General features: G+C 59.9%; 1 protein-coding gene across 15 annotated transcripts in view; it reads left to right on the plus strand.

The window, feature by feature from the left end:
• The window catches only part of IQSEC1 (IQ motif and Sec7 domain ArfGEF 1), a 297,408-nt gene that overhangs the window by 218,750 nt on the left and 65,046 nt on the right, over nucleotides 1-13,612 (plus strand). For 2 of the 15 annotated variants that reach the window (XM_051852619.3, XM_002713127.6), the window contains exon 1: nucleotides 8,590-8,933. The exons of the other annotated variants lie outside the window; for them this stretch is intronic. In XM_051852619.3, the coding sequence (XP_051708579.1) occupies nucleotides 8,869-8,933 (65 nt within the window). In that variant the 5' untranslated portion in view covers nucleotides 8,590-8,868. Of the gene's footprint in view, nucleotides 1-8,589; nucleotides 8,934-13,612 lie in introns of those variants that run through there. 15 annotated transcript variants of the gene reach the window in all.

A 13,612-nucleotide genomic window follows, 5' to 3' on the forward strand; every position in this document is an offset into this window, starting at 1 on the left:
CCGCCTCATGTTGCCTTCTCAGTCACACTGGGCTTCTAACTCGCACCTGTCTTCTGTTTGGTCGGCGGCAGTGTGGCTTCTCTGTGCTCACCAGTGTCTGGTGGACCGGATGGAGCTGGCCTCAAGCCCAGCCCTGTGCAGGAGCGCCCATCGGTGTTTCGGTTTTGTTGATTTATTTTTGTGGGTTTTTCAGTTTGTGCGACAGACAGAGGGATGGCTTGTCCGATGTAGGGTGTCACATGCTCTGTGGCCGTGGGGCCATTGATGTGGGGGTGGACCCTGCGCCCCTCAGAGGATGAGGCCAGTGCGGCATCCTCCAGCCACTCCGCACAGCTCAGTCCTCCCCGTGCCTTCTGTTCTGTGTGGTTCTCCCGTCTGAAGCTCACCAGGCCTTTGCGCACGCTGTTCTGAATACCTGGAGTGCCCTCCTACCACTGGGCCACCCAGTGACTTCCCGTTCCTCTGCACAACACAAGAGGCATCCCCTCCTCCAGGAAGCCTTCCCTGAATAGCTGCCAGCAGTTCTTCCTGCTTGCTCTTATCACTGCATGCGGTGGCTTTAGCCGCTTGGTGCAGTATGGGAGACTCTCAAACCACCCCAAGTGTCACACTCACCCGGAGGCCGAGTGTTTGCATTCCTTAAGGATTCCCAGCTGAAGCTGGGGTCCCTGGGCCCACACTTTGAGAACCACTGTTGTGGCGCAGAGAACTCAGGCTGAGTGTCATTCAGCCTGCTGGGTTCTCCGTGCTGGATCTTAGAACAAATGCCCCTCCGTGCGCTGCAGGGCCCTGCTGCGACACTGAGCTCCACACACACCTTGCAGAGGTGCTGTGGGGGTTACGCACACTCGCATAGGCGCAGGGCTGGCACCTGCTGCTGTGAATCGCCCGCCTGGCTTTCCCCACGAGCAGGGGCTCACATCTGCATCCGGGACACCTCATCAGTGTTCAAGGCATAGCAGGTGGCACCGAAGGGACAGTGGCACTGAACAGGTGCAGGGAAGCACGCCTCCTGGCGGCTGCCCGCACTTGGCCTTCCACTCCCCTGCCGTGTGCTGGGGTGTATTCCTGCTTCCAAGGCAGAAGCAGGCGGCACAGTGAGACCGTTCTGCCCACTTGAGAGACGCGATCGTTTTAGGAGCACTTAGCGGGCTCCTTTTGCAAAGCAGGTGTGTGTCCCTGGCATTTTCTTATTCCCTAGAAAATCTGTTCATTGTGTGGGACCTGCGAGGGCCTGGCCCGGCAGCCCGTTGGTGTGGACTCACTTCTGGAATGAGCAGGCTGCTTGCCTCTCAGCTCCCTGGCACGCCCTCCAGCCGCACCCAGGCAATTGTCCTCATATATTTGTCCTAAATTCCCTCAATTTCTCCACCTGCCTTGCTTTGAAAATGGGCTCCAATTGAAGCAAAGCTGTGGTTAGGAAAGAAACCCAGGTGTGGCGAGGCTGGCCCTGGCTTCCCGAAAGGGTACCTGGTTTTTGTTTTGTGGGTTTTTTATTTGAGGGGTAGTGTTACAGAGACAGAGACAGAGCTGTCTCTCATCTGCTGGTTCACTCCCAAATGGCCGCAACAGCTGGAGCGGGGCCTATCCAAAGCCAGGATCCAGGAGCTTCTCCTAGGTCTCCCACATGGGTGCAGAGGCCTCAGGACTCGGCCATCCTCTGCTGCTTTCCCAGGTGCATTAGCAGAGAGCTGGATCAGAAGAGGAGCAGCCGGGATTTGAGCCTGCATCCATATGGGACGCTGGCGCTGCAGGTGGAGGCTTAGCCTACTGCACCTTAGCGCTGGCCCCAGGGTAGCTGTTTTTAAGATCTTGGCTGACAGGTTTTTAGATATTGGGCTCTCTTAGAGCACTGGGAGGCCAGGATCCCTGTTTTGGCGACACAGTTTTCCCCAGGCCTTTGGGGCGTGGGCTGTTCCTTGGATTACATGAGACCAGGCTGCGAATTGGGGGAGAGAATAGAGGAGCGTGCCCCAGCCTTGTGGCTGCCCCTAAGCCAGAATGAACCTGCTTCAACCGGTTCCTTTGTCCAACATTTATTAAGCACCTACTGTAGACCAGGCAGCATTGGGATGCCGTCGACATGGTGGCACATGAATAAAGTCACAGAGCTTCCTTCTGCTGGAAGTGGAAGACAGTAAACAAATGATTAGGCAGCAGCACTGCAGACTGGGAGACGGCTCTACAGGGGCCGTGAGACCGAGAGAAGGCGTGCGTCCCCCTGTGGGTCCCGGAATGTCCCTGCCACCGTTAGGCCTTGGCAGCTACATCTCACGGCTCTTCCCGCCTTGGGTCTGTCTCCCTCCCAGACGCTCGGCCTAGGGCTGGGGCCTGGAACCAGGAACTTGATTCATCTGTGGTCCCAGGCTGCTCAGACCTTGGGACCCCCTAAGTGCTGGCACAGCCCAGCCTGTGCTTGTTGGGGAGGGGTGGGAAAGTGACGGGATTGGCTTCCCAGCTTTGACCCCCACCCTGGACTTCTGGAATCAGCAGAAGTGGCAGGAGCCTGGCCCCACTGCTTGCTTCTCCCACCCTCTCCGTTCCCAGGGGGAAGCAGGGCACACCCCAGGCAGAGCGAAGCTAGGGGAGTAGCATTGGCAGTGAGGCCCTGGAGCAGGCGGAGGGTGGGCAGAGCACGGTGCCTCTCTCTCCCTTAATTCCTTACAGTAACCTCAGGTGTGCGCCGTTGCTCACTCCCATTCTACAGACAAGAGAACTGAGGCTCAGGGTGTCCTCAAAGCCAAGAAAGGAACAGAGCCAGGGGTCATGGGGGGCCGGTCCAGGAAGGGAGGCTGCTGGGGTTTTGTTTTTTTTAGGGTTCAGCATTCAAAGGTGTCCTCTTTGATTTATTTTTACTTAATTGAAAGGCGGAGAAAGAGAGCATCTTCTGTCTGCTGATGGACTCCCCGAGTGCCTGCCATAGCCACATTGGGCCAGGCCAAAGCCAGGGGCCAGGAGCTCCATCTGGGTCTCCCACGTGGGTGGCGGGGACTGCAGTGCTCGCGATGTCATCTGCTGCCTCGCAGGGTGCACGTTAGCAGGAAGCTGGGTCGGCCCAGGCATGCTGGAAGGGGATGTGGGTATCCCAAGTGGCTGCTGAACCTGTTGCACCACTCCGCCTGCCCCCAGGGAGCCGGCTTTGCTTTTTGTTGTCCAGGACATCTCAGCCAAGAGGGGACTGTCGCCGGCCTGCCCTGCCGGGGGCTTCGCAGAGCTGTGTGTTGAATCAGGGCTGTAAACAGACGTGGGCCTCAGCCAACCCTGGGTTCCAATCCTTTGCTTGGGGCTCTCTGGCCCTGACCACGCTGCTCAGCCCTGGGGAGTCTCAGTTCCAGTTTCTGGCTTCGAGGGTGAAGATGCTGAGAGCAGCGGCTCCCTACGGGTCACCGTCGCGCAGTGAGCGCAGGGCCTGCGTTCAGCGAGCGCCTTGAGTGTGCCGGAAGAAGGAGCTGGTGGAAAGGTCGTGAGCTGGGAGCCAGACAGACAGGGAATCGCATCCCTGATCAACCAGGCACTAGCTGTGTGGCCTTGGTGATGATCCAACGTCTCAGAGAAGGGGCTTGGGCTGTTGAGAGCCACGGCAGCCCCCAGGCTCAGGGCAGAGGAGAGGAGAGGCAGGGCGGGGGAAGAAGGAGGCTCAGAGAGGGCCAGGCTCTCACCCCAAACCCAAGCGCGCACCCTAGCACTGGTGCCAACGATCGCACGCACCGTGAGCACCTCCACCATGGGAGCCAGCCCAGAGCTTGTCCGTTCAGCACAGGGTGGCTCCTCTTGAGCTTGCTGGAGCCCACGGTCATACTCCTGTCTTCCTGAGGATTGGTTCTGTTGATAGGGGCAGAGGGATGCAGTGGGGTCTGGTGGTCCCCACCACCGCCTTCTACTCCCTTTGCAACAGTCCAGCGCTTGCTGTGCAGCAGGGGGTCAAGTGGGCATGGGGGACCTGGAAACATGGAGTTGCTTGGGGCATGCGGGTTAGGAGGGCTTCTTGGAAGAGGTGGCCATTCCTGGAGCTGAGATCCCCTCATCTGCAAGGCTGCTCCGAGCTGCCACAGAGCTACGTGTACCTGTGTTGGATCTTGTTGTCCTGTCTACATGGCTCTGTTTTTACAGCCATTCCCTGAGGGTCTTTCCTGTGTAACCTCGTGGCCGCAGGTCTGTTTGTCAACTGTTGTCATGGTAACGGCTGCCTCTCATTTTTAGCATTCATTTGGAGAGCACAGGGCCCCACCTGTGGTCTTCCCCTCCCTCTGCAGCTGCTCCTGTTACAGCAGTGGGGAAGGGGCTGTATCCCAGCAAGACTTGGGGGTGGTTCTCCCCGCCTCTACGCCCTGGGTTCCTCATCTGAACAGTGGGTGGGCAGGCCTGGGTCCTGGTGCCTCCCTCTGCAGCCCTCCAGTTCCAGGAAGTGCTAGCATTAAGGCTGTCATGGTAGAGATCCTGGCCAGCCTGAGTGCCACTGTGGGAGGTATGAATTCCCTCGGTGCTGTGGCCAGTTTCTGGAGCCCCCAGACCCCACCACTGGGCGACTCAGTGGCGAGCCACCATCCCTGCCCTCAAGGAAGCTCTCTCTGCCTGGAGAATGGGGTGTCAGGGAAGGCTTCCAAGACGAGGGGACATTCGGACTGAGCCTCGGAGGCCGAGTTAGAGGCTGCCGAGCAGGTGAAGAGGGCAACCCAGGAAGCAGGGACAGCATGAGCAAAGGCCCTGAGACAGAGAAGTACATTCTGGGAGCGGCTGTGTGGCGGGGACAGGAGCTGGGACTGAGACTGGAAGAGTGACGGGCAGGGAGTGGGGTGCCTGAGCAGGTCAGTGCCACGTGCCAGAATCAGGGGCAGCCGTGGAGGTCAAGGTGAATGACTGCACTCGCCTCAGGCGGATCCCAAGCCTCCCCAAGTTCATGCTGTCCCCTTGGTTTAGTAAGACTGGGAAGTCCTTGCTTTGCAAGTGGCTGCTGCAGAGCTGGGTTAGAATGTTGGAAGGGAGCTGGCGCTTGGTTAAGGACAGCTGCATTCCTGTCCTGGAGATCTGGTGGACCGGCTTCCCCGAGGTGTCGCAGTGCAGGGTCCCGTGCCGTGTGCAGCTGTGTGGCTACAGTGACAACAGGGAGATGGTCCATCTGCATTTGCATTAGAGCGATAGTCTTAATGCTCACTCACCCTCGGCCAGGGGCTGTATTGTCCAAATCCCAAACCGCGGAAACCTTGCAGCCCGCTAGCGGCGCCCAGAGAGAATGCGCCCCCTTGTGGCCATCCTGGCTGATGAGCACCTGGCCCAGCCCCAGCAATCGAATGGCCATCTTCCCTCCCCCCCCCCACCCAGGACTTTGGGATTTTGCTCTTGCAGGTCCCATCCACAGGGCCTGTGCCAAGTCCCTGGGGCCGGGGGGTCTGGGTGGGCAGACAGGGGGTTGGTCTAACGGGAGGCTCTCTCCCGAGAGCTTCGCTTGGGCTGGCAGGGTTTGGTTGAGGAGAACGGGACGTAAACCGGCTTGGCAGGGCCCCACATCCGTGTCACAGCTGTTTAATTCCATCACCATCACACAGGAGTAGCCATAGACGGTACCTGAGTGAGTGACTGTGACTCCGTACCAATAAAAGTTCAATTAAAAAAAAAAAAAGGGCAGCAGGTGGATTTGCTCCCGAGCTAAACCTTGACAAGGTTGGTGAGCACCTTCTGTATACCAGGTCCCCTAGCAGGTGTGAGGGATACCCTCGGGAGGTGACAGCCCCCACTCTGCCTGGAGATCGGGACGGCTCATTGGCGCGACCCGAGTGTGTCTAACAGGGGTTTCTTCCTACCTTGCTCTAAGGGCCGAGTGCGGGTGATTTTTCTGGGAGAAGTGACCTGGAAAGCTGAGACCCAAAGTCTCAGTGGGTACTGGGGGGAGAACCAGGCACAGCATCTCTGGAGGTGTGGCCTGAGCAGGGGGAGCTGAGGGCTGCGTGGAGGGGGCTGGACTTCATCCTGGTGGGTCAGAGAGAGGCACTGCCAAGGCTGGGCTCAAGAGGAAGCTGGCCAAAGCCAGGAGGATGGGGACACAGTCGGGTTGTGGCATGTGAAGTGAGCTGTGGCCTACAGTTCAGGGCTAAAACCAGGGACGGTACTGTGCAACCAAATGCTTCCAAAGCTTTTTTTGCATCCTGCAGCCCTGTATGTAGGCTCCTATTCATCCCTCAAGGCCCAACCCAGAATGTCCACTAATCATGAGTGCCTCTCCTGGGACACAGTCCAGGCTTCCTCCTGTGCTGTCACAACACCCTGTGGGGGACCCTTGTCCCAAAGGTGTCTTCCCATTGCAGCCTCCGAAGCCAGGGACCCAGTAAGCACTGGTTAAGGTCTGCCGAGTGAAATTAAACAGCAAGCTGCAGGAGCCAGGGTCAGGGTGGCTGCTGACCCCCACTGAGCTGTTGAGGAAGCAGACCCGGAAGGCCCCAATGGCACGTGGAAGCGCTCTGCCCAGTCTAGCCATCGCAGCCGAGAGACCGGCCCCCTTTCTCTGCTGTCTGGAACTTTTCTCGCTCCTGCTCATGATTCTCTGAATTGTTAATCCGGGACGTGGTGAGCTGGGAGGAGTACGAGGTGCATTTTGCAAGAAGATAAAACCGGGAGGCTTAAGCGGTCTTTGGTTTCCAGGGACTCTGTCGTCAGGTATTCCCCATGCTCAAGGGGAAATTCAAGCCCGGCTTCCAAATCGCCACCAGAGCACGCCGCCAAGAGCGGCCTGGCGGGCAGAGGGGCGTGCGGTTCTCAGGGGATCCAGCCCCGAGGCAGGCAGAGCCTGTGTGCCGAGGGCTCCCGCAGCCGGGCTGGGCCGGTCAGCACAGCCTGTTTTTAGAGGGCAGCCCAGGCTAGGGGTTTTCTGCTGCCCCCACCTCACCTGAGCTCTTTGCCTTATATCTCCTTCCCAGGGGGAGGCGGGCAGGCATTGGGGCCCAGCGGGTTGAGCTGCAGCGTGGGACACCCACATCCCTTATCCAGGTACCTGGTTCTAAGTCCCGGCTGCTCTGCTTCCGATCCAGCTTGCTGCTAATGCTCCAGGGGGCGGGCAGCAGGTGCTGGCTTAAGTGGTGAGACCCTGCCAACCCCTGCGGGAGACCTGCATGGTGTTCTGGGCTCCTGGCTTCAGCCTGGCTCCAGCTCTGGCTGTCGCAGGTATTTGGGGAGAGAACAAGTAGCTGGAAGATACTTCTTGCTCTTTCTCACTCTCTTAAGGTTTCATTGTCACTATGTCTTCCAAATAAAGAAAACTTATATCTCCTGCTAACCGCTGCTTCCCACAAGCCCACCTGCCAGGACAGCTGTGGCCCTGCGCTGTGCTGTGCGCAGTGCAGCTGTGTGCCTTCTGCGAGGGAGGATGTGCTGTGTGTAGGTACTTCTGCCCATCTTTTTGGTTACAGCCCTCCCAGTGAGTGTGAAGTGGCATCTCACTGTGGCTTTGATTTGCATTTGCGTGTTGAGCATCTTGTCTTGGGCGAGTGGCCCTTTAGTGTCTCTGCGTTGGAGAACTGTCTGTTCAGATCCTTTGCCCCTTAGAAAGTTGGGTTCTTTGCCTTTTTACTGTCGAATTGTTTGAGTGATTCCATGTAGTGTGCCTAATAGACCCTTGGCTATTAAGGACCTACGTGTCTTAAGTAAGATATGATTTGCCATGACAAGTATTCCCTTCCATTTTGGATATTTATTTATTAAAGATTTTGTTTATTTGAAAGTCAGAGAGAGAAAGCGAGAGAATCTCTGTCCGCTCCCCAGGTGCCTGCAATGGCCAGGCTGGAGCCACGAGCCACGAGCCAGGAGCTCCCTGGTCTCCCACATGGATTCAGGGGCTCAGACAGTTGGGCCATCCTCCACTGCTTTTTCTCAGGCTGTTAGCAGGGAGCTGGGACAGAAGTGTAGCACCTGGGACTTGAACTAGCGCCCGTTTGGGATGCCGTGTCTACCTTCGGGGAGCCCACAGATACACAGCCAGGCAGAACAACAGTCAGAGAGGGCCTCTCTGCCTTAGCCCAATTGACCTGAGCCTCGGTTTGCTTCTCCCTAAAATGGGGCCAAGAGACCCTCCACCTACTGGATGGTGATGCTGTAAGGAGTGGATACCGCGGCCGCGCTAGCGTATGTGACTCTGTCTGGAGCTGGGGAGGGGAGAGTGCGCGCGCTTCGGGAGGCAGGAGCAGCGTTCCTCCAGATCCTTCGCAGGATCTCCCCAAAGGGTGGCCGCGCCCCAGGGTGATGGGGCCCAGCCCTCTCTGGAGAGACAGAGGCCGCCGCTGTCCCGGGCAGGCGCGGCCTGGCTGGCGCGGCGCCTTGTGTATCTGCCGTGCTTACGTGCCGGGGAGGGAGACACGGCCCCTCGGCGGCTGCGGGACTGCGGCGCGCGGGTGCGCAGGGGCTCCCCCACCGCAAGCCGGGGATTCCCGCCCCCGCACCTCGTCTCTCCCGCGGCCCCGAGCAGCCCCGCCCTCGCGCCCCACGCGGAGCCCCGCCCCCGGGCCGCCGGCCCCGCCCCCTCCCGGACCTCACTCCTCCGGCCCCGCCCCTCGCGGAGCCCCGCCCCCGGGCCGCCGGCCCCGCCCCCTCCCGGGCCACATTCCTCCGGCCCGGCCTCGAGCTGCGCCAGGCGGGCGGCGGCTGAGGGGCGGGCTCGGCGGGCCGGGGGCTCGGACTCCGGGGCCGGGAGCGGCGGGAACCGGCGAGCCCTAGGCCGGGCGACCCGACGGGGTCGCGCGGCGGGTGGTCCGGTCCCCGGGAGGCCGGGGCGGGGGCGGAGGAGGGTCTGCCCCGGGGCTCCGGCTGCCGCCGGCGGGAGTCGGCGACGCTCGACTGGGCCCGGGTCCCGAGCGCCCGGCCCCGTCAGCACCCGCTGCGGCCGCCATGTGGTGCCTGCACTGCAACTCCGAGAGGACCCAGTCCCTACTGGAGCTGGAGCTTGACAGCGGGTAAGGGCCGCGCCGGGCGGGGTCGGCGGCGCCCGCCCGGCCCGAGGCGGGGACAGTGTGCCCGGACCGGCGGCCGCGGGCAGCGTGTGACCGCAGCGGCCGCGGAGGGGCCCCGCAGGCCCGGTGCGAGCCGCGGCCGCTGCGCTGTGAGGGCCGGGGGCCGCCTGTGCCCGGAGCGAGCGGGGCGGGCCTCCCGCAGGCCCGTTCCCCCGCTGGCCTGTGCCTGTGTCCTCTCCGGGGAGGGGGGGGCCGGAGCTGGCCTCCCAGGTGTCCTGACGGCTGCGGGCCGGCTCCCCTGCACCTGGCAGGGCCACCTGCGAGAGCGCCGGCAGCCGGCGAGGAGTTGGCTTTCGCGCTGCTGCTGGGAGCCGAGGGGCCGGTGGGCGGGCAGAGCTGGGGTCTGGTGGGTGCTGGGGACCCGTGCACGGCCGGCCAGGCCTGGCGGGTGTTTGTGCAGCCACCGAGAAGGCGCGCATGGGGGTGTGCTTGGCATATCGATTTCCTGCAGCCCGCAGCTGCCCCCTGTGCCGAGCCCCTCGGGGAGCCAGGCGTGGGGCCAAGGGGGATTGTTGACCAGCGGCCTAGGCCTGTGGCATCCCTGGAGCCCGCTGATCTTTCGGTTCAGAAATTCCCGATGGGTGCTGGCAGTTGCCCTGAGAGCAGGCATCTGTCACTCCAGGGACCTGGGGCTCGGGGCCTGAGGCTGCCTGGGGGTCGGGGGAGGGGGCTGGTGGGGTGGAGGCCAGGCGGGCTGCAGCTGCAGGACCATCTGTCTGGAATTGGTGGCCTTGGTGGGGAGTGGGGGTCACGTTGTTTGGACGCCTCAGCTGTCCCCTGCTATTGTGGTTCCCTTCTGGTCCTCGGCGTGCCGCAGCTGAGTGCCTACTGTGTGCCAGTCCCTGCCGTAGGCGCGGGGCACACAGTCATCAACTAAAGGTACAGTCTTTGTCCCCGTGGGGCACGTGAGGAACAAGCCAGCGTGCTCTCCTGGCTGCGCCTCCCACCCCCCTGAGCTGCGATCAGCTAACACCATTCCGGTCGGATGCCGGCGTACCTCTCGGCCCTGCACCCCTCCTCCGTAGAAGCGCCTCCACTGTAGCTGATGGAAATCTCCGGCTGTGGTCCGGTTGGTGGTGAACAGCTGCTCCCGTCTCAGAGCACGCGGGCCAGGTGTCTCGGAGACAGCCAGCCGTTTGCCCGTGAGCCTCCGAGCGAGTGGGGCTTGTTTGCCCCTGGAGAGCCTGGTGTGGCAGTCGGAAGGAGACAGTCAGCCCGGCCCCTGGCCTGTGGAGGCTGCGCTAGGAGGCTTCCAGGAGCCGCTTGGTCGTCTCCTTCCTCTAAACCTAGGTGGGATCCAGCACCCTGAGAGACCTCACAGGACGCCTGCTCCCCACAGGCCCAGCAGCGCCGCTCTGCACCACCCTGCAGGCGCAGGCTTCTCCTGACAATGCCTGTGGCTGCTCACGCTGCCCCAGCTCCCTGCTTCTCTGCCGGCTGTGCCGTGTGACAGCCCGGGACTCTGCGTGCCACTCCTTTCTAGGTGGCCACACCCAGTGCAGGGCCAGAACGTCCCCAGGGGAACCCAGATGTCACGATGGAGGCCCCGCCCTCCGGGGCCCGGCAGGATCTTTCGGTTTTTGCTCACGAAAGTCAGACTATGAACTAGTTGTGCTAATATTTACACAACTTCAGTTCAAAAACATGGACAGGACTGAAGGCTGTGTAGTCAAGCGGCGTGCTGACTAGGTGTTTCTGGAAGGGACTGGACAGGACACCCAGGGCTGGGGGGCTGGTTGTCTGTGCGTATATTTGTACACTTGGACGTGCAAGGTTCTGCCTGGCTGGACTCTGTAGAGAGACGGGGTCGTCGTTTGCCAGGAGAATCTCTGAGTTGGGGTAGCAGGAAAGGAGGAATCAGCAGGCTGTTCTGTGTGAAATCTGGAGTTTCTGCAAGTTGCTACACCCCTCTGAGGCCCGGTTTTCTGTCCCGTGAACACAATCCTCTTCGCAGAGGTGCTCTGAGAGCTGATGGCCTTGCCTGACCGGCCGCGCGCGGGTGCACAGACGCTGTCTGTCCGAGTCAGCACTCTGTTCTTCCCATCCGCGAGTGACCAGTGGATTTTCTTCCTTCCTCTTTTGTAAATTTCCTTTGACTTGTGATGATGTGTGGGATATCCAGCCAGCAAGCCCAGAGGCGAGCTGACGGCACCGCTCTGATGGACTGGGGCCCTGCTGGAGGCCTGGCGAGAGGTCCCTTGTGGAAGTGTGTTTGTGTGGGGGAGGATGCTCTAAGGCTGTTGAGTGTGATTTATCTTCAGTTCGCAAAAGCAAATCGTAATGAGTTTAAAGGCCATTAAGGCTCTTGAAGAATTAATTGGTGTGGCCTTAGAGAATCTGGCTGCTCCCACTGCGTGAGCTGCTGCAGAAACAAAATTGATGGCGATGATGGTGGGAAGTGTGGCGTGGTGCCACATGGGCCTGCCGGTCCCCTGGTTGCTGTGGCTGTACCCCGAGCTGGGCCTGCGGTTTGTGCTCTGATGCCTGCCCAGCACAGCGCCTGGCCACGTGGTGGACAGGAGCCAGCCATCAGTGAGTAAATGGAGGTATGAATCAATGCACACAAGGTCCAGGCATGGAGGAGTGCTTTCTCCTCCAGAAAGATGTGTGTAACCCCAGGGGTGCGCAGCCTTGCGGGGTCGCCTGTTCCTTTATTCATTAACAAGCGTTCAGCCAGCACCTGCTCTGTGCCAGGCCCTGGGCCCGGTGTGGAGGACCGGAGGTGAATCAGGCCCAGTGTGCCTCACAGAGCATGGGCCCTGGGGATTGTTCACAACCCTGACTGTTGCTTCTCAGCTGTGTGGCTATGGACGTGTTGCCTGCCTTCTCTGGGCTTTGCTTTCCTCATCCATGAACTGGAGCTCCTGAGGAGAGGGGCCTCTTTCCAGGAGACTGATGCGTACCGATGCCCGGTAACTGGGCAGTGGCTGCTGAGTCGAAGCTGTCCACACAGTTGTTCACCGTTGTCTCTGTGGCTGGTTTTTGGCGTGAGGACTGGTTTCTAGAACCCACCTGGCCCTTGGTGAGATCTCGGTGAGCCCTGGTCGCTCCAACTTGCCTGTCTTTTTTAGACCTCATTGGTGCGTGGCTGTGACTTTCTGCTCCTTGCTGGAAAGGCCCATTCTTTCCATTTGATTTCCCTGGTCTGTGGCTTCCTGACGCGGTGACAGTTTAATCTGAACTGCAGGCCCCCGTGTGGAACCCTGGAAATAGGCCGCTTCTTGTTTGTGGAGATGGGAAACTGTGACTGCGTCTGTTTTTTCCTCTTTGTTCAAAGGTCAGTGCAAAAATAATAGTGATAATAGCAATGGCTGCCGTTCAGTAAAGTCTGTGTGACGTCTTGACTCTAGAGCAACGTGTGGGGGCGTCCAGCCCCATTTCCCAGATGAGGGAAGATTCTGTGACTTGCCCCGGGTCAGGGCCAGTGAGTGCAGGAGCTGGGATTTGCGCTCGTTTTGTACCCTTTAGAGCCAGGCTCTGCTTCCCCTGGGAGCGTGTTAGGCAAAATGAGGCACCATTGTCAGTGTTGCCTTTCGCAGCTTTCCCATGCCGTGGAGTGGGGTGTCCAGTGCGGCCTGGTGTCAGGATTCACAAGCTGGCTGATGAGGACAACTCACCGGGACGCCCTGCTGTTTCATGTCTTTCCTGCACGAACACCGAGAGCTGCTTCCACAGACGTTGCAGCCAGATGCCAGTGCAGTGTCCTTTGGTCTGAAGCACTTTCGGCATCGAGGGCCGCGTGCTTGCATCCTGTGCCGAGATTCTGAATGGAACAGGGTTTTGGGGGTGAGAGCGGTACCCTGGCTTACTGAGGGACCAGTGACAGCATGACAGGCTCCGTGGTAAGGAAGCCGGGGGCCAGGCCTTTGATGGCATTAGAGGATGACATGTGTGGTCACTGAACCTGCTCCCACAGAAGGGGAGGAGGCTACTGAGTAAACTGGAAAATTTGGAAGAGTCCTCAGCTGGGAGGAGGCCTCCTCATTCGCAGAGAAAGGGTGCCCTGAAATCACCTGGAGCCCAGGCCAAGCCGGAGTCTGCCTGCCGACATGAGTACTTTGTCCCCAGTGCCTGTTTTAACAGACAGAAGCAAGTGCTGTTTGCTTTTTCCGTTTCCATCGGGAGGCTGGGCGGTATAAGCATTACATGCATTAAATGCATGGGAAGCATGCATTAAGTACCTTATAATAGCCACGGTGAGTGCTCAGTGGATGTTAGCTGTAATCGCCTTTATTATTTATCCTGGTTAGTACTAGGCTTTGAAGGAGTCCCCCAGTGCCCTGAGAGAAGGCCTCCCAGAAGGGACTGACCAGAGCTGGCCCCGTTAGCCGCGAGCCTTGCCCCGCTCTGGCCGTCCACGTCATCACCTCCCCTCCCTGCGCCTTGGTTTCCACATCTGTGGAAGAGGGGTGAGCCTCATCATGCTTGAGGCCGTTTGCTTGCCCCGTGGTTAGGAGGACAGATTCTGAGGCTAGACCACCCGTAACTCTGACCCCAACCCTTAGCCCAGCGCTGCTGCTGCTTGTCTCAGGGAGCTTGGTCATGTCCCTTAGCCTTCCTGTGCCTCAGTCTGCCTGTGTGTAAAATGTGGATGACAGCAGGCTCTCATGGTTTAAATGCTT

The sequence above is a fragment of the Oryctolagus cuniculus genome, chromosome 10 (assembly GCF_051225735.1).
Source record: "Oryctolagus cuniculus isolate XC-2025 breed Fujian yellow rabbit chromosome 10, ASM5122573v1, whole genome shotgun sequence".
Taxonomy (NCBI): domain Eukaryota; kingdom Metazoa; phylum Chordata; class Mammalia; order Lagomorpha; family Leporidae; genus Oryctolagus; species Oryctolagus cuniculus.